This window comes from Glandiceps talaboti, chromosome 5, assembly GCF_964340395.1.
Source record: "Glandiceps talaboti chromosome 5, keGlaTala1.1, whole genome shotgun sequence".
Classification (NCBI taxonomy): domain Eukaryota; kingdom Metazoa; phylum Hemichordata; class Enteropneusta; family Spengelidae; genus Glandiceps; species Glandiceps talaboti.
Window position 1 is genome coordinate 8,693,241 of NC_135553.1, and position 19,285 is coordinate 8,712,525.

Sequence of the window (19,285 nt, forward strand, 5' to 3'; positions counted from 1 at the left end):
TTGCGAATTTCCAATATGGCGTGCCTGAACAAGTCGTAGTCACCTGTCTGTCAGTGCAATTTTAGGTAATTTTTCTTGCTTGTGTGCCATTACTACGAAATGTGAAGGTATGTAAAAATACTTTGGTATTTTTTCTTTCAGTGTGGTTGTTGTTTATCGTATTTTTTATGCCTCTAAAATAAGCAGACGTTTTCCCCAAGTAGGCCTCTTCCGGGTTTCCCCCATATGATACGTGCATTGTTTACGTCGTCCCTGCAAATTTCGAACCGCCATATTGAGAATTTTAGAATATCTGAAGTTAATTTGTCGTTCCATTGTGCCAACATTGTTATATTTTATAATACGACTTTTGGCATCATCAGTATTTAATGCAAGTAATTAAAGGAAATTGGGAAAGTAAAGCAAATTTCCTTTCATTCAAACTTAGTCAACCCATCTGGCGATGTTTGTGACTCATTTCGGATGTTACGTAATGATGAAGTCAAGGGTGTCAGCCATACAAGTTCTTATAAGACCTGTAAGAGATCGGTGATGGCAGTTCATTAAATTTACTTAAACAAATTAGTTCACTACTGCAGCCCAGGAACCACAACTGTCATTATTTCCCCATCAAAGGGCAGTTCTCATTCATATATATTCCAGAGCAGAAAGCACTGGGGGGTCAATGTCCAAAATAATAATAATGTTACGTCAGGTGTGGGTTTTGTTTGTCTGTTGATATTGATAATCGCATTACCTTGTGTGTTTGTTTGCATACATGCTCTGTATGCCTGTATCATGTATGTGTATAGCTTCACAGCGTAGCTCCTTCCACATGTGCATGCATTTCATTTGTGTACAAAATTCAACAAATAGTGAATGGGAGAATTAACATTTTAAATATTTTAGTGTATCACAAATGTGCTAGAAGTTACTTTCATATGTTTTCTTTAAATGATCTCCACTGTAGTGAAATCGAATATATACCAGTTAGATGTATAGCAAATTTCTAATTTCTTATGCAAGTTTGTAAAATCATACCATATTCTCATAATAAGACTATTTTCAAAAACATGTTGCTTAAACTTAAAGTTGAGTGTGTCACATCATGGTCACAAACATATCTGTAATAATGAAATATACTTATGTATATTAAATTAATAAAATTCTAGGTGCTGGTAATAAATAATTTGTCTTTAAAATACTAAATTAAACAGTATTAGCTGTGCTGTGTCACCCACATGCATGCCTGGTGTCCTCATGTCTGTCTTGCCTACATTACCTTTAAAGGTCAGTTATATCATAGACAATAGAGAGGGAGCTATTGTCTATGGTTATATTGAAGTAACGTGAATAATATTATATATATATTATAAATTATGTTATGAAAAAGTGAAAATTATCAGTAACTTGAGTGAGACACAAACAGAAACCTGATTCCACTCTTGATTTCCTGTATGAACAAAGCGCTTTGAAAAGGATGGCCTCTCTTCACAACGTTATATTCAGAAACTTCATTTATTAAAAATTATAGCTACTGTGTGGGAGACATAATGCTATGCTCATGCGGGTAGGTACTGTAATCATTTGCTGAGACTGCATAATAGGCTTTAGCATGTCAAGTAAGATGTTGTGACTTTGGTTGTCTGTCTTCATAAATTACCATAAACTAAGGTTATACATGTAGGTAATGCAGTTTTAGAAATTCTACATCAGTGAGTTGATAATTTTGATCAGTCATAAGGATTTAATGATATAATATTAGTACATTGGAAAGTGGTTGCCAAATTAGTCTGTAAGGTACAAATGTACATTCATGTACGCTGTGACAGAGTGCCCTCAGGCATCAGCCAACCTCTATAGGAGCAAGGCCAATGAGGGCTGAGCTACATGAGAGGTATCTTACACTTATAGTCTGTTTCCAAATAAGCAGGCTGACATTTCTATCACTTTTATATGTTATGTCAACAGTTTATTGTGCCTTCAGGGTGGGAGGACTTAAATGTATGACTTGGAAGTACTGCCAAGCAAATATTCTAATGAAAAAGTCTTTGTTCTTGAATATATCATCAGGTCCATAAGGCAGCTTTTGTTATCGCTCAATTCTGAATGTCAAAGTTGCATTCCCACTTGTGCCTAGCAGTAGGACAAGCAAAAAAGACAGTTTGACAAAATCTGTCCATCACAACAGGTGAAATGTTACAGGCAGTATAACATTTGGTCACACTCTGAGAAATAAAATAGTCTATGTATTCTGAAATTCCTGACTTGAAATGATTAAATGTGTGCATAATTATAAACTTCAGAAATTGTATTCTTATTCATCACCAGACTAATTTTTGCTGACAATGGATAGCAAGCACAAGGAGCTCTTTGAAAAGGCCAGTGATCTACACAGAAAACAAAAATACAATGAAGCAGCGAAGATATTCACAGAGGCATTGGAGGCACTTTCACCCAAAAATAACAACACAAGTAGTAGCTCTAGACGTAGTGGTAACAGTAGCACTCAGTCCACTGACACTGAAACACATGTATCTTACTTAATGGGTAGAGCAACATGCTATCTCAAACTGGTAAGTGTCTAAATGTTTACTTTTAGCAGGAAATTTATATATGAAAATAGGGTAGACAGAGCATAGTTACATGTAGTCTTTTGAATTGTCCTATGTCGACCTATCAGAGCCTGATGGGCCAAAGTTATCTGTCTGCTGCACATCTGGGTCATGTCGCTCCTGCTCTCTCTCTCTGATATCATCTCTCCATCGTCTCTCCATCATCATTGACGTCTTCCAGCTGATTACTTGCCATTTCTTGGTTGTCATTCTGTGGATCTGATTGTTGAATAATTATATGAAAGTATGTAAAATTTCCACTATGAGTATGATGATTTTGCCATTACTGAGATCAAAATAAGGTCTTTCTTTAAATCTGTTGTCGTTGATGTTTATTAGATTGTTTTTATTTCCTTGTATTTCAGAAACACTATGAAAAGTTGATAGAAGACTGCGATTCCATATTAGCTCTAACAGACAATAAAAACAGCAAAGCACTAACCAGGAAAACAATAGCACTTAATAAATTAGGCAAATATAGTGAAGCACATGATGTAGCCCAGTTGTGGTCCAATGTAGAACCAGAGGTAAGTGTTATCAACTTAGGCCTCAAAAAATGTTTGGTTCCAGTTACCCAACCCCACCTAGTTTTTCACTGCCAACCCTAAACTTGTTTTAGACTTTTACGTATTCAAGAAAAAAATAAATAAAAGTGCGAAAATTTTGAAGTCTTGAGAGAAATAGAGTGGCAGCAGAAACTGACCTCAACTGAAAAAGACAATATAAAACTGTTCTTCCAATCTGTACTGGCTGTACATCTGATGGAAAGAAACCAGTAACACAGACCATATGGAAAAGAACAGAAAACATAACTACCTGAACTAGACACTTATACATGAAAAAAAATCTACCTACCCTACCTATTCTAAAATTGAGTATAATTGGAACCACACAATTTTTCTTATGCCTTACAGCAAACTTCTTAAAACAAACTGTATGTGTGTCAAGGATATGAGAGATTCTTCTCATTGAATTGTACAAGTATGGTCTGTATTTACCTTTGGGATTGAAAGCATTAAAATCCAGCCATTAGAAGAAAAAAACACTTAACTTCCCATTAATCATATATATATGATATTTATAATGGCAGGTGATAGTTTGGCCAACAGACATTTATGACAGAGCATGTCAAATGAATTGCATTCAGACAACTGACAAAAAAAACCACCTAAAATTGTATCCATGTGTCTCTCAGAATATATTTACATGTACTAGCTCCAGTTTGTTCAAGCATTTCTTTCAAAACTTTCTGACCTTTGAACCCCACATTCTGTAATCTTAGTCTAATCTGAACCTCTGTTTTATATGTGTGTGATAATGTATCACTAGATTTATGGGTCTGCAAAACTCGAATTTTTGTTTAGTGTTTGTGCTTCAATTCAGTGTGGTAGACAGAGATTTCCTTGTAAAAGGATTACAGCTTCATATTATGCAATATTGATGAAAATTACATCTATGGTCACCAATGCCAGACATACAAATTGTTAATACTGCTTTAGGGAATGAAGGAAGGGATTACTGATCTAAGCTTTATATCATCCATTTGCCAAACTTGCTAATAACTAGCAGACATCGTGACTTTAATAAACATACCAGCTTTTGGAAATCAGTGAGCTTTTGCATAATGATATAATTTTTTTGTAATTCATTGTACATGAACCCAAATCTTCCCATACTCTATGGGATTGTGCTTTTCAATTAAATGAAAATTATCACTTTTATATTGTATCGTAAATTTATTGTAGCTGTATGAAATATACCTTTATGCATATTTTAATGTATGTATGTCTATTGAACCTACCCTCTCCTTTGTCATGGTATATTTTTAATCACAAGAAAGGGGAAGTGTTTCGATCATTTCCGTATGTTATAATGTGCCTACGTGCATAGAAAGTGTACATTAATGTGACCAGGGTAGAATATTATACAGTAGTTTTTACATTGTTAAAAACAGTTATCAATAGTATAAACTTAGCTTTATTACTAATTTGTTTTGCAGTTGCATTAATTTTTTACTTATCATTTTATTAATGATGTTAAACAACAGATCATTCCATTCTAACTTGCTGATAGTACTATGTTTCAATTTGAAAATGATTACACAGCGAAAACACAAATGTCATTTAAAAGCAGGGATAACATTGCAATTCGAAGTACAAATTAGTATCAGTCCAACTACAGTGATATGGTATGACAAACTTTTCAGTAAAGATGGACTTGAGTACATTGCATAACTTGAGTTTGAATAAAAGGACAAGTCCAAGTCCAAGTCTGGTTAAAACTTCTGCTTTATTTGAATCCCTGCAAATAAACATTCCGTTTCAATATCAAATATGAATTGTTACACTCTCACTTAAATCAGAGTATTTTTACCCACAGTAATAAAAGTTAAACACAAGAGATCTAGGTGTAGGTTTAGGCACAAGATCTTTTTTATGTTGAGAACAAAATAAATTTGCTAGAATGAGAGACTTATATAATTTAGGATATTATCATGTTTATCTACATGTCATTTCAAAATGGATGCCAGACTCGTAATGACCTCATATCCTGTGTGGGATGTATTCATTATCTGGAAACCAAGATCACCATTAGCTTATGCTGTATAACAACTCAGTTATGCTTTGCACAGGAACTGACAAAATGTTCACATTGCAAAACTCTAAAATTATATAAGATTCTGGAATGATTTAAAATTAGGATGATGTAACTGATTCAGTACTGTAGAATAGTGCTACCTATACAAATGTACATTTGCATACATTGCAAATGTGAGAATCGTGAATGTAAATACAACCAAAAAAATTGTTTCCTTCCTGTGCAATCATATATTAGTTTTGAACTCAGAGCATACACAATGTACCTAGTATATTTTGGCTAAATCATTCAGCCTTTTTCAGCTTTTACTTTCTTGATGTAGGGCTTCATGTAAAAATTGATATTCTGAAATAATGTAAAATTTAAAAAGCAATGAAATTGAAACAACATCAATTTTGCAAAGGAAAAAAAAAGCTGTGAATTGATAAAGTCATAGTTGTGGTATTTGAATGGGGCATTACTTTGAATGACAAGTATTGAAATTACTCAAGACAAGATTATCCAATCCTTGATAGTAAATTAGGTCAACAAGTGTGATGTTTGGCTTGATACTGATAGACTTAATCTCAAAATTGATATGTTGAAGGCAACATACATGTAATCAGGAATGTCCAAACAAAATTGTTTATGGCTTATGACCGTTGGCAGGAAAATTTAATTTTGATTACAGGCTTTTGCCAGTTTTGATTAAAAAACAAACAAACATACACACCCACAAATAGACTAAAAACTGTTATTCCAATATTAATGGTGATGTTCCGGGGAAGGGGGGGGGGGGGGGGGTGTTCCGATGAAAAGTGTTCAAGATGAGGTACTAGGTTTTGGGATCAACAAATTTTGGTGACAATGCTGAAGCCCAAAAATTGCTGCATTACGTGGTCTGATATTTGGTTGGCTGCTCTTAGCTCTAGCAGACATGTGAGTGGGTGTTCTTAGACTCTAGTTTAATCTTCATCACATGCAATATGTATATAGCAATTGCAAACTAGGTTGATTGCTTCTCTCATAATAAGGTATAGGTGAATTTCAGTTCTACATGTATTCAGTCATGCTTCAATGCCAGTGAATTTAGTGCTTGAGAAGAAAAAAAAGTTCTTTTTCTGAATCAAACAGTATTATTTGCCATCTTACAGTTGTTATTTGCAGCATCAATGTGTTGAAAGGTAAATGTGTATGTTGAAAAAATATAGGTTAGAAATGGACATCACTACATGTTGTTTAAGTATATGTGTGTTGAAGAGATGATTAATAGGTATATGTATTCTGCCTGTCTGTTTTATTTTGATGTGTATTTCACTATAACATAGATTGACCTTTCATTTGTTCCTCTCTTTCTAGAACACTCAAGCACTAAAGGAGTTAAATAGGCTTAAGAAGATATTAGATGCTTTACAGGAGGAGGTAGTGCACCTTTTACTCTTTTTAAATTCTAGTTTTCTCCCCCCCCCCCCCCATGCTAGTTACTCAAGTACAGCAAATGTACATGTATGTTAATGATTTTACAGTGACAAACAAGGAAGTGGATACATTTACAAATTGAAACTCAGCAGGAGAGAGAATTTGCAATTCATGAAAAACGATAGTTGTGTCATTGTATTGTTTAAAGAAAGATAACCTTTTATAGTTTAAACTTTATGATATACATGTATATCTTTTGTATTGTTCTGTAGCGAATGTAGACAGATATTTTAAGACGCAGGGTTTTCATGTGAATTATTCCAAGAAACTACTGAATAATTAAAAAAAATGTCTGTAATATTATCAATATCATGATAAACAGCTTGTCATATACCTTGTACATGCTATAACTAAGATGTATATGGAGGATCTATTCGGATATAGCTGCAAGCCGTGTTGACAATTTGGCCTTGCAAACCATTGAAAAGATTGCTGTGTCCTGAAATACGGTGGACTCTGATCCCAGATCAGAGTAGTTTGGATAATGGGAATTACGCATGTACGTGTAATATGCCATGGTGATTGTTAATACAAATGTAGTTATTGCACTTTGTGTGAGCATACAGGATACTTTGTACTGAAACTGTAAATGTCAAGGATAATGTAGTGGTGTACATGTAAATAATTATATACAACAGAATTAGGTCTATTATTATCCCCACCATAAGGTGCTTCTAGACTGTAGACCATAGATATGAATACATACATGTAGTTGTGACTGCTGGACGTACATAACTATATAGCTATCATCACAAGATACGACAAAACAATTCAAATGGGGATCCTACATACCTTAGTACAGTGTTCTCCTTAGTATCAAATTAACAATGTATATTTGTACGCTTAAATGTCATGGAAAGAATTGAAATGATATATATGAGTGTTTTGTAAATTGTTATTCAAACTAGCAGCTGTGCAATTAGCAATTAATCGAAAGAACACTGAAATATTTACAGTTGAGTGAACATTTGATGTTTCTTATCAGACCAATCAATAAATATTCCCAGTCCAACTGTAAAGACTCAAACATGTGTAATAACTGCATAGAGATTATTTATTGAGTAATGTTTGTAAGCAAAGAATTGTAATTCTGTTTTTCTCAACTTGTAGTATTTTGTGTACAAACAAAAACCCCCCTTGTTGAAAAAGGATTAAAATTAAAGTGACATTTGATGATATGCAAGCAGTTAATTTATTATTTACATTGACTATTTACTCTCTATCGTTCTTTCTTTTTCTTTGGGGTGGAGGTGGGGGATAATTATGTCAGGATGCTTAAAATATAACAAAAACTAGTTCCTCCTGTCTGTGCTTAAGTTTTATCATTACCATCAAAATAAGGATACACATTGAGTGTGTTTAGCTTAGAAATATCATCCAATACAGATCAACAGTGCAATGTACATTATGAAAAGACTGAGAATAGATTGATATTACAATTAGATCAATTGTACTGACTGTGTATATGAGTCAAACAGTGTTGTATACTTTCCTGTGAATATTACATAGATAACTGTGAACTGTCTTCAGGTACATGTTTCACTGCAATGTTTGTAATATCATATTATGAACATTGCAGTAAAGCATCTACCTGAAGACATATTATGGGTCTGTCATGTCTGTTGCACAAAAGAGCTTTTATTTGACAAAGTTTTTATTAAGGGGCACAAGTTGAGTTTATATATATTGGGGCATGACTTTTGCTCTATATTAAAATATACCTGTTGCATTCTGTTGTGATTACTGAAGCATAAAATTTAGCCATCACTCACACTCACAGCTCTCACTGTTGGCTGAACTCAAACCTAATATAATACATAAATGATTCAATTACATAATGTATATTATATCATTATGTATGCATACTAAAATGTCAACAAGACCATCATTATTATAAAATTATAATATGATATCAAGTGTGTTAACAACACCGGAATATGATATTACCACTATACTAGAATAGATTTAGTGAATATTAGTGCAGTTGTAGTATTTTCTGTACAAACAAATACCACCATGGTAGAGAGAGGTTTACTAAATGAAAGAATTTTGTTTCATGACCGAGATCTGAAGGTAGTTCCTGACAAGAGAAATCTTTGTACCGATGTGTTTATTTGATAGGGTGCAGATGAAGAGGAATTACTTAGTAGCTTAGAAGACATGGAGGCGCTCATGCCACCTGATGGTGTCAACCAACTTTCTCCTATAATTACATCTAAAGTCAGTACAAAGTCACAACAACAGCAACACGCTGGCAGTGTAAATAAAAAGAAAAGTAGTAGTAGTAAACATAAGTCAAAGTGTACAGGTAAGTTATAGTAACCTCCAATCTGACAAGATGTAGTGTAGTCGCCATGATTTCTTGTTTAGCTCTTACATTTATTGTCATTTGTTCTTTTGTGAGCACCTGTTACCTACGTCTGATACAATACCATAGGTTTTCTCAAGCCACACGAGCGTGCTGAGTGAATTTACTCAACGAATGAGAACTTGTAATGTGCCAAAACAATATTTCAGAGCGCTCTGGTTGAAAAGAGCTCGAGGAGAGAGCGCAGACAACTATTTTATCATATTGTTTGGTGGTTTTCTTTCATTGTTCAATTTTGAACATTGAGTATTACATTGTAAGATTCTGATTGGCTACTCGTAAGTACGAGATTGAGTTCGAGAACACCTATGGTAATTGTGTCAGATATAAATAACAGGTGCTTACAAAAGAACAAACGACAATAAACGTAAGAGCTAAAAAGTACACTACATCGGATTTATCAGATTGCAATAACCTCATACTTAAATACTTCATTAGCCCAGACAGTTAACTATATTACTTGACACACTAGCGAGTGGCCATGTCATGCTAGATAGTCATCTCTCTCTTCACTAATACTTCATTTATTGGAATTACATACATTGCTCCTTTTTTGGCATGCTTTGTTCTCTAATTTACCACAACATACAAGAAACTAATAAAGGTAGAAACAATTTTTACTCATGAATTGTGGTAAAATTTTGGATTCGGTTGATCACACTGACATTTATTTAATAATTGAGTATATTAGCTAATTTACATATGAATAGAATATTTTGTGATGTTGATCGATTATCATTGTTTTGCTGATGTGATAGGTTGTTTGCCCATATCCCATAAACTCACTAGGGAGAACTCAAAATACCTACATATATATCAGCTCACATACTATGTGTTACAGTGGGGACCAAAAACACAAGAACAATTTTACCAGACCCTAAAATGATTCACTAACATATCATATATTGTTCTTTTTTTGCCAGATTCTTCTCTATTTTGTTCTTATTGTGATGTGCAATGTTCAACACATGTTGATCTTCACTTGCATTGTATCAGTGAAAGTCATCAAGCCATTATTATGTCAGATGACGGCAGGGATTGGAAATATAGGCCGCCACCTAGAGGTGTAACTAGTGACGAATACATACTTTGTAATAGGTATGTATGGTGCTCTCAACTTTTCATTTCCTGATACGTGAGGTTGATATATGGAAACAAGGTACACTGTACATGTATCAATCAATGGTATATTACAAGAAAAGAGTTTTGATACACTTCATAGATTTGTAATTTCTTGCGCTCAATGCACAAAAGAGTTTGAAGTCGTCATACAGGTATTTGGACTGTAAAACAGTCATTGGTTGCGCCCTACATGCTTTGGTAACTCTCAGTTAGAGCTGGCCTGTGCAGAGCATGTGGAACACTGCCGATGACTATTCTACCATCCAGCAATTTTAAAATTAAAGAGAAAATTTGTAGTAATGGCTTGTATTTGTTGATTCCGATTATGGCGAAACTTTCTGATAAGTTCAAAGATGACACAAATGAGATTTGAATTTGTAGAAGCCAAACTTTTCATTTTGCCAAAAAAAAAAAAAAATGATCTAGTGATCCAAATGTTCCAAAAGGTGCAAAGATGTTTGAAAGTCTTTCGAAGAGTTACATGTAATAGAGAAAAAAACGTGGGTTTTTTTGGCAACAGTGTTTGTTTATTTCAAACCTGCCTTTTGGAATTTCAATATGTGATATTGATGTCAGCCACCGAGATACAATTTCACTGAGACTGGGATTTGTGTGTTTTTGTCACCAGGTTTCCTAGGTGTAGATTTGGTGATCAGTGTACAGCAGCACATTCAGACGATGAATTATCAGAATGGCAGGAAAGGTATAAATATAGACAAATGAAAATGCAGAGAGCAAAAGAGAAAAAACTACACGGAATCAGTTATGGAGAACAGATACTGGAGAAATGGATGAATTCACCAACTCCTCTGAATGTGGTAAGGTTTTCAGATGCATGTACCTGTAAATATCATGATTGCATATAGAGGTATACACATGTACAGTGTAGGTCAGCAGTTGCATGTACCACACATGAAGTGTAGGGGGTATGGGGTCTTAGTATATTAAAGTGTATAGCATGTAGGGACGGGGGTCTCGTATATGGAAGTGTAGCATGTATTCATATTATTGTAACAGTAGGTATTACAATCACACAGTGGTTCTAGTGAGAAAAATGTGTGATATCTTTTGGATGTGGATACAATTGTCATCCAGGATAAACGTTTAGATGTTATTTCCCGGGGTATTTCTTCGTTCAGCCAAGGAAAATACTCGTGACTCAGAGTCACTATGAGTCACTAGACAGGAAAGTGACAAACCTTCAGGTCATGAGTATTATCCAGCTGAAAGAAGAAAAATGTTGGCGAACAACATAATTATACCAGTGCCAGTAATATCACAGAAAAATCAGGGAAAGTAATAGCAATTTTGAACGTTTTGACTCATATTTCGAACACAGCAGAACCAAGCAGTTAGATAGACACATGTTGTTATGACATAGACACACGTTGTCATGACGTGGAACAACCAGGACATAAATTCCATATTTTTTGTTCAACTAGGTTTGTGCATGGGACTTGAATTCTCTGTATTGTCTATGCAGTTTATTATATGTACATATTTATTTGTCCATAAATTCAAGCTTGACAGATAAATTTCACACACTCAGCCCTCTGAACATTTGAAATTTGGAAAGCTTTCCCACATCCCTCATAGCAGAGCACAAGAATGAGATCCTTTCTCTTATTATTCTTGATAAGATATCTATTTTATCTTTGATATCTTTACAGTTGACTGAATCTATAGAAGATGTTAAAGTGACTGTAAATGCTGACTATGACATGACAGTAAGCTCTAAGAAATCATCTCATACCTGGACCTTCACCCTGCACTGCAAGGTAAGATGACAGCCATATCTAATATAAAACATCAATTTGGATTAAGCTCTGACTTCACACTGATTCTGTCATACGTTTGATTTCCTGCATCTACTGATGTATCTTTATAGTGAAATGAAAGTCATTTTGAACTGCTGTCATTTTCAATGTAAAATATGCTACCTTATTGGTGAAAATGAAATAATTCAACATCTTACACATCAATTAATTGAAATTAAAATTAATTAAAATGTGAACAAAAGTCCATCCCAGGTACCCATTCATGCAGGTTAGTTGATTGGGGAGCAGTGATGATTAAAATCTTGTCCAAGACTTTAGCCAGTCAGAAACAAAAGGCTTTGTTTAGTCTGAATCTGGCAACTGCAAATATCAAGCTCTCTAACTATTCAACCATCATGACAACACAATGAGATATCCTTTCTTAGCACACTAAGTGCTGCATTTGATCCATCTGTTTGTAATCAATGAATGTCTTTTATCTATCTTTCCTTGCAGGCACCAAGGCAACTAAGTAGAGTAGCACTTTTGTATGATATTCATCGTTCTCATTTCCATATATCCAGCGTATCATTTGGTGACAGCAAACGACAAACACAACAAGAAGTCAATCCAAACTGCCAGGAGTGGGTACAGTTGAAAAACCACAACAATAACAACATCAAGAGCTCAGAGCGTCTGTACCGAGTCAAGCTATCATTTACTTCTCAGATCTTTGGCACGTTTCGGCAATCTATCGTCTTTGATTTTGGTGCAGAGCCAGTGCTAATGAAGAGGGTATCTGTTGACGCTGTATCTCCGTCAGACCTGAAGCAACTTGATGAGGCACGCGACACAATACTTTGTACAACTGAAAGATGGGACCGAAGCAATAAAAGTATCATCAATTTTGAACCACCAGTCATAGATTCCACAGATAGAGACAAAGGATTATTATCATTCTACTCACAACCAACGACATCAGACAAACTTATCAATCAGACTGTCTTAAACAAATCTTTGACCAAGAACAACTATAAATCTAGAATGCACGACTTACTTTACATTGAAGAAATGGCACAGTACAAATATATCAGCAGGTGAGTACTTGAAACTCTACTTACAAAAAAAAAAACTAGGAAGGGAATGGTCTTATTCTTCCTTACAGGTGAAATTCTTAGTGCAATAAGTATGTTTCTGAGTGAAAAACTTTTCTCACAAAAGCTTAGTATTTAGGCAAATGTAGGCTAGTTCAGTGAAAATGGTGTTAATGACAGGATGTAGGTTCTTGTGGAATAACACTGTGTTTCATCAATGATTGTAAGGAGTATGGTGAAAATTTCCTAAGTCCTTTGAACTTTTTACCAGGGTTCCTCACCAAAAGTATGGTACAATATATGGGCAGTATATATTTCAATAGCATATATAATTACTCTGTACTGTGGACTCTGCATATCTGTAACCATACAGAAATTAGTGTTGAATAAAACTTGCTTTGTTTAAATATATACACTTCAAACACAACAATTGCCATACAGAATGAAATCCTAAATTTAAGACAATTCCACCATCAAACTGAGCAACCCCCACCCCTATCAAGTAAATTTTGAAAATTACCTTCATATAATGGAATAGATTTATAAATATACTAAAAATCTAATTGTCTTGTTCTATTTAGGTACAATGTAAAAACAGCACTACAGTTGATATCTAGTTTCTTGCTCCTACCTGGGAGAATGCAAGGTGCGAAGTTTGCCCAGAATGGTGAACTCTTTGCCCAGATGAAGATGAACGATGAGTTGTCAGAACAGACACCAGCTGGAAGATTAGTACTCAATAGCTGTAACTCTGTCTTACTTACACCGTATGCTGGCAATAAAATGCCAGACATTGTCTATGAAACAGCTGTGGAAGAAAAGGGCAAAGGTTTCATCCTTCTCAGGTTGTCCAAGAGATGTGTAGAGGAAAATAAACTGAAAAAAGACACTGAATGGAGAGTTGAAGTGCAATTCCAATTGAACAGGTAAGTAGGATGACATTCTTGAACAACCTGTGGTTGCACAAATGCATTATTGCAGTCATTTGTCAGTTTAAACTTTCAGAACTTTTACTGCTTAAAAAATGTGTAAAGTAATGTGCCGTAATATCCATGTGATCTTTAATTTCATGGACATAAGAATGCTTAAAAATTTCTATATACACAATGAAGTTAATTTCTTCAAACAACAGTGAAAACAAATATCATTTACTTCCAATATTTCAATAACTGACAGTCAGCTTCATCTGGGAATGAGACATGACCCAAGAAAGGTCACGGCCTCAAGTGGTAAGGTTAGTGTTGGGGTCACCCTGCAGACCTTATGTCATCAGTACACTCATGTACATCTGTATGGTCACCCTTAGTATTTACAGTTGCAAGTTTTATTGCTTCATCCATGCATGATTTATAAGCACTATGTATTTCCTTCGACAGACTTCCATCATGTGAAATGCATTATGCAGTGGACAAAATTCCAGACATTAATATGGTATTCCCGGATACGACAGCATCACCTGATATTCCGTGGGCCCCTCACAGGTAAGAGATCTAATCCGTCCAGTACTTGAACATGGTTTTATTGGCCTTTAAATATGGTATAGTAAAATAATTACCTTTTGTAAACCAGTTCGTGAAATTTGAAACAGATGTAATAACATGAACAATATGCTGTCATCATGTAGACTATTTATTGCATGTCCCATGTTTTCAATTTCTCATTCTGCAACTTTGTGGTTTATGTATGGCACAAAAACTTTTGATTTAACTCATTTGATTTAACTCATTTGATAGGCAATGGAGTGAGAAACTAGACACAAGGTTAAATCCTAAACAGAAGGAAGCAGTTATTGCCATGACAACACCATTAGACACCAAAGTTCCACCAATACTAGTGATTGGTCCATTTGGTACAGGCAAGACATTTACCATAGCTCAGGCAACTAAACTGATCTTACAGCAACCCAATACAAGGATACTCATTTGTACACATTCTAACAGGTGAGTACAGCATTTTATCATCTTGCCTTTGACTGGCTGGCTGTGTCAGGGTCTCTACACGTGTATTGTTTTAGTATTCGACAACTCCCTAATCCTTTTACCATTCAGAGTTTTGAGTATATGTGTTTACATGATAGATAGTGTTTGGTACATGTTTGTTTCATCAAGAATGATTGTGTTTTGATCAATAAACACTCTTTAGTGTGATCCTAGTGCTATGAGCACTATCAAAGTGTAGGTTGGTCTGTTTATCTTTAACATTAACTGTTAGAAATGTTTTTTGAAATAAAACGGTTTCTTTGGTGTGTACATCTAAATGAAAACATGTAAATCCACTGTTATCAGAAAAACAAAAGATTATGTAGTTTGGCCACTTGGAGCACTGTGTTTAAAACACATTTGCTTTTGGACCAGAACATCTTCCAACCACAAGGTGGCAGGCTTCAATATGCATTCTCTTCCCATTGAACCAGAAGTGAAGGCCCTGGTAGTTGAATACTATGGTCTTCTTTGTGAAAATCAACATTTCCCAAAGTGTAACAGCAAAATTTGATGACATTTTCAACTAGTCAAAAGATGCTACCTTACTTACTTTGTTTCAGATGATGTAATGTTCTAGTAGCTCACAGTCAATTCAGACACATTTGTTGACTGTTTATATGCTGCCATGCAATTTTAGCCCTCATTTTTCCTCACATGGGATGTGCTCTTGTGACATTTTCAAAAATGACTACAATGTGGTAAACCTGAATGTGGCAGCAGATTGATAGGGCATTCATAAATCACTTGTATTGGCCATATTTTAGATCAAGATGAAAGTTTTTGAATTGTAACAAAAAATTTTGTATCATTAGCTTATGTTATTAAGTGTGTTAGCTGTATTGGAGGTGCTATAGACTGCATCAACAGAAGTCAAAAAATCTTAAAATCTTATTCATTTTGAAAAATCTCAGGAATTCTCGGTAGTCAGTCATGTTTGTGTTTTGAAAGTTATTCCTTTCATTTACAGTGAGATAAGCTTTACTTTTTTTATTTTGTTTTCAGCGCTGCCGATTTATATATAAAAGACTACTTACATTCATATATAGAGGCAGGCCATGACGAAGCCAAACCACTCAGAATCTACTTCAAGGACCGTTGGGTTCGAACCGTCCATAATGTTGTACAACGGTACAGTCTGATTAAGGATGGTTCATTTTACATGCCAACCAAAGATGACGTGGTCAAACACCGTGTGATTGTAGCTACGCTGAGTACATCTCGCTATCTTAGCCACTTAGACTTAGATCCAGGTAAGCAAGGAATTACTGTTTGTTCACTCTCAATATTTGTCCTAAGTGTTCTTTATAAACCAGCTAATGAATATCTCTTTAATTACTTCTGTATGGTTACCCTTTTTGACAAACTCTTTGTACGAAAAGCACTGGATACATTGAAGAATGATATTCAAGCTATTATATTGGAAAACCAAACATAGGTTCTTTTTTGAAACTACAGAAGTAATTAAATTGTCTAATATTTTACAGTAAACTCTACAAAACTTTGTTCTCTACCAGTCACAAAGATTTTAGCATTTTTGACAAAACATAGCAAAAATCTGTCAAAATTGAAAAGAAACATCAAATTCCTTGAGATCCATGCCCCTTCTTAGTGATGTATTCATAACATGCTTTGATTTTCATACTCATCATATTATTCACATATATCCCCTAGGTTTCTTTTCTCACATACTTATTGATGAAGCAGCTCAAGCCATGGAATGTGAAACCATCATGCCAATCGCCTTAGCAACTCAACATACTAGAATAGTACTAGCAGGAGATCATATGCAGGTATGGATGCTTTCATTTCAATACTGTGTTATTTCTACAAGTAGACATCTGTATACATTGGGGACCGCTCATAAACTGTATTCCATGCATCTTCCTTGACACATTGCAACAACTTAGTGTTTCAGTTGAAGTTCTACATGTACAACGTAATCAGAGAGGCACCACATAGGATCAAAGTGTACTTCATTTATTGTAAAAGGCTTTCTAGTCAAGACTAGAACAGTGATTCTGTACAGTTATGGAAAGTTAGTGTGTTTTTAGCTAAGGTTGAGGAACCCCTGTAACAGAAAGGGGTATATGTGGTAGTATTTCCTATACAATCTATCAATGTTTTGTTTGGGAACCTTGGTGGCATGGGGACCCAGGTAGATTTTTTGCCTACTTACCAGCCTAAACAGTAATATGAAAGTAGAAGAAAATGTTGTAAAGTTTTTTATTAACCCACATTCCTTTGTTTGCCATTTAAATTGTGTAAAGTATATGCAGTATTTGAATCAATGACATACTTTGTGTCTCTCTCTTTTCAGTTGAGTCCTGAAGTTTACTCTGACTTTGCCAGGGAACGTAATCTCCATGTGTCTTTACTTGAGAGGTTGTTTGAATATTATCCCTATGAACACTCCTGTAAGATCATGCTGTGTGAGAATTACCGTTCCCATGAAGCCATTGTCGATTACACCTCCAGGTTATTTTATGAGGGAAAACTGCTTGCCAGTGGGAAACAACCGCCACACAGTGATTTCTATCCACTCACATTCTTTACTGCCAGAGGAGAAGACATTCAAGACAGGAATAGTACAGCGTTTTATAACAATGCAGAGGTAGGATGGCGTGGATTTCAAAATGACTATCAAATGAGTCTCATTAGCACAACTGGTGTCAGATGCTCCATACGCCAGTTATCAGAAAAACAAAAGGTTGTCAAGTTTGACCACTAGGTGTCAAAATAGGTTGTGGGCAGGAAGTGTAGGCAGTGACAGTTGAATTCTGAAACCCAGTACAAAAAATTGTTATTTCCTAGAGTTTCACATCTTAAATAAATGGTACTCTCAGTTGGTCAAAATAAATCCGCTTATTTTGTGACCAGATTTTGTTGATTGTTTTGTTGTAGGTGTTTGAGATTGTAGAGAGAATAGAGGAATTACAGAGGAAATGGCCATTGGAGTGGGGTAAACATGATGAGACTACCATCGGTGTTGTAGCTCCATATGCTGATCAGGTATTCCGTATCAGATCAGAGTTGAGAAAGAAAAGACTCCATGGTGTCAGTGTAGAAAGAGTACTCAATGTCCAGGGTAAGTCTGTCTCAATTGTATCCGTAAAGCTCTTAACAGGAAAACATCCCCCCACATCACCTTTCTTTTTTGTATTTGTAGATAGATTCTAAGTCTCATCAACAAACTCTTATAAGAAAAATGTTGTATTTTTTAGATAAACACCAGGATTGAACTGTTGAATGTTCATTTTCCAAAGTCATTTTTTCCGATCTCTATATTTTCGCTTGGAGCAGCTTCTTAGCCAAAGAGTAATTTCACCACAAATTACTTCTTTTTTTTTTTGCATTTTTTGGATGGTTATTGTAAAATAAATCCAATGATTGACTTTATCGACACACAAAAATTTCCACAGAGTTATACCACAACACATGAGCAATAAATAATATGAATGAATATGAATATGAATGTCAAAATATTGTTAAAAGTGCTTACTACTAAAGAGAAGACTGACTTAGTTTGAAAGTGATACAGGTTGGTTATAAAAATTTGGCTCGGACAGTGATGATTATAATTATCATATTTACTAGCTTTAGCACTTTTTATTAGTAACTCAATTTTATTTTGATGTAGGTAAACAATTCCGAGCACTCTTCATCAGTACAGTACGCACAAGAAATACATGTAAATCACAATCTACCAAGAAAACCAGCAAAGGACTAAGTCTGTCGGGTGAATCCAGCAAAGAAGATGACGTGGACTATGGCTTCCTCTCCAATGCCAAACTACTCAACACTGCCATTACAAGAGCACAGTCATTGGTTGCAGTCGTAGGAGATCCCGTATCACTGTGTTCTGTAGGGAAATGCAGGTAATTGTTTTATATCTGGTTTCCTCCCTTTTATTACTGGCAATACTCATCTTGACCATGAACTCTATAATCAGTACCGATAGTAACTGTATCCAAAGATGATTTGTCATACCCTGACTTTTCAATAGGGAAGGAATTTTACACACAACCTTGTGCTGTCCAGACTAAACCTTTCCTCATTGTTCGTAAAGTATCTCTGTTAATGATTGCCATACATAAAACTTTTAAGCCACATCTCTTTCAAGTTTCAACAACCTTAACAATTTCATTGTGTACTTCTAGATATAGGACAGTTATCTTAGCATTGTCATCAGTGGGCACTGATGAAACTTGTTTAAAACTGTCAAAAAAAAAGGGTGGGGTGGGTTGGTGGTTAAAACTTCACATAAGGGGAGGTGTATGTATGAATGACTTAAATTTGTGTGTTTTCCTGCAAT

At 35.0% G+C, this 19,285-nt stretch overlaps 1 protein-coding gene across 1 annotated transcript in view; it reads left to right on the forward strand.

Annotated features, from left to right (window-relative positions):
• Nucleotides 1-12: 12 nt before the first annotated feature.
• Nucleotides 13-19,285, forward strand: part of LOC144434978 (putative helicase with zinc finger domain) — a 28,765-nt gene continuing 9,492 nt past the window's right edge. The window contains exons 1-17 of the mRNA XM_078123509.1: nucleotides 13-107; nucleotides 2,311-2,555; nucleotides 2,960-3,121; nucleotides 6,531-6,593; nucleotides 8,772-8,958; nucleotides 9,942-10,116; nucleotides 10,769-10,958; nucleotides 11,811-11,918; nucleotides 12,414-12,994; nucleotides 13,573-13,917; nucleotides 14,368-14,472; nucleotides 14,725-14,931; nucleotides 15,976-16,223; nucleotides 16,645-16,763; nucleotides 17,291-17,584; nucleotides 17,875-18,058; nucleotides 18,611-18,848. Coding sequence (XP_077979635.1) covers nucleotides 2,328-2,555; nucleotides 2,960-3,121; nucleotides 6,531-6,593; nucleotides 8,772-8,958; nucleotides 9,942-10,116; nucleotides 10,769-10,958; nucleotides 11,811-11,918; nucleotides 12,414-12,994; nucleotides 13,573-13,917; nucleotides 14,368-14,472; nucleotides 14,725-14,931; nucleotides 15,976-16,223; nucleotides 16,645-16,763; nucleotides 17,291-17,584; nucleotides 17,875-18,058; nucleotides 18,611-18,848 — 3,434 coding nt within the window. The 5' untranslated portion in view covers nucleotides 13-107; nucleotides 2,311-2,327. The remainder of the gene's footprint in view (nucleotides 108-2,310; nucleotides 2,556-2,959; nucleotides 3,122-6,530; nucleotides 6,594-8,771; nucleotides 8,959-9,941; nucleotides 10,117-10,768; nucleotides 10,959-11,810; nucleotides 11,919-12,413; nucleotides 12,995-13,572; nucleotides 13,918-14,367; nucleotides 14,473-14,724; nucleotides 14,932-15,975; nucleotides 16,224-16,644; nucleotides 16,764-17,290; nucleotides 17,585-17,874; nucleotides 18,059-18,610; nucleotides 18,849-19,285) is intronic.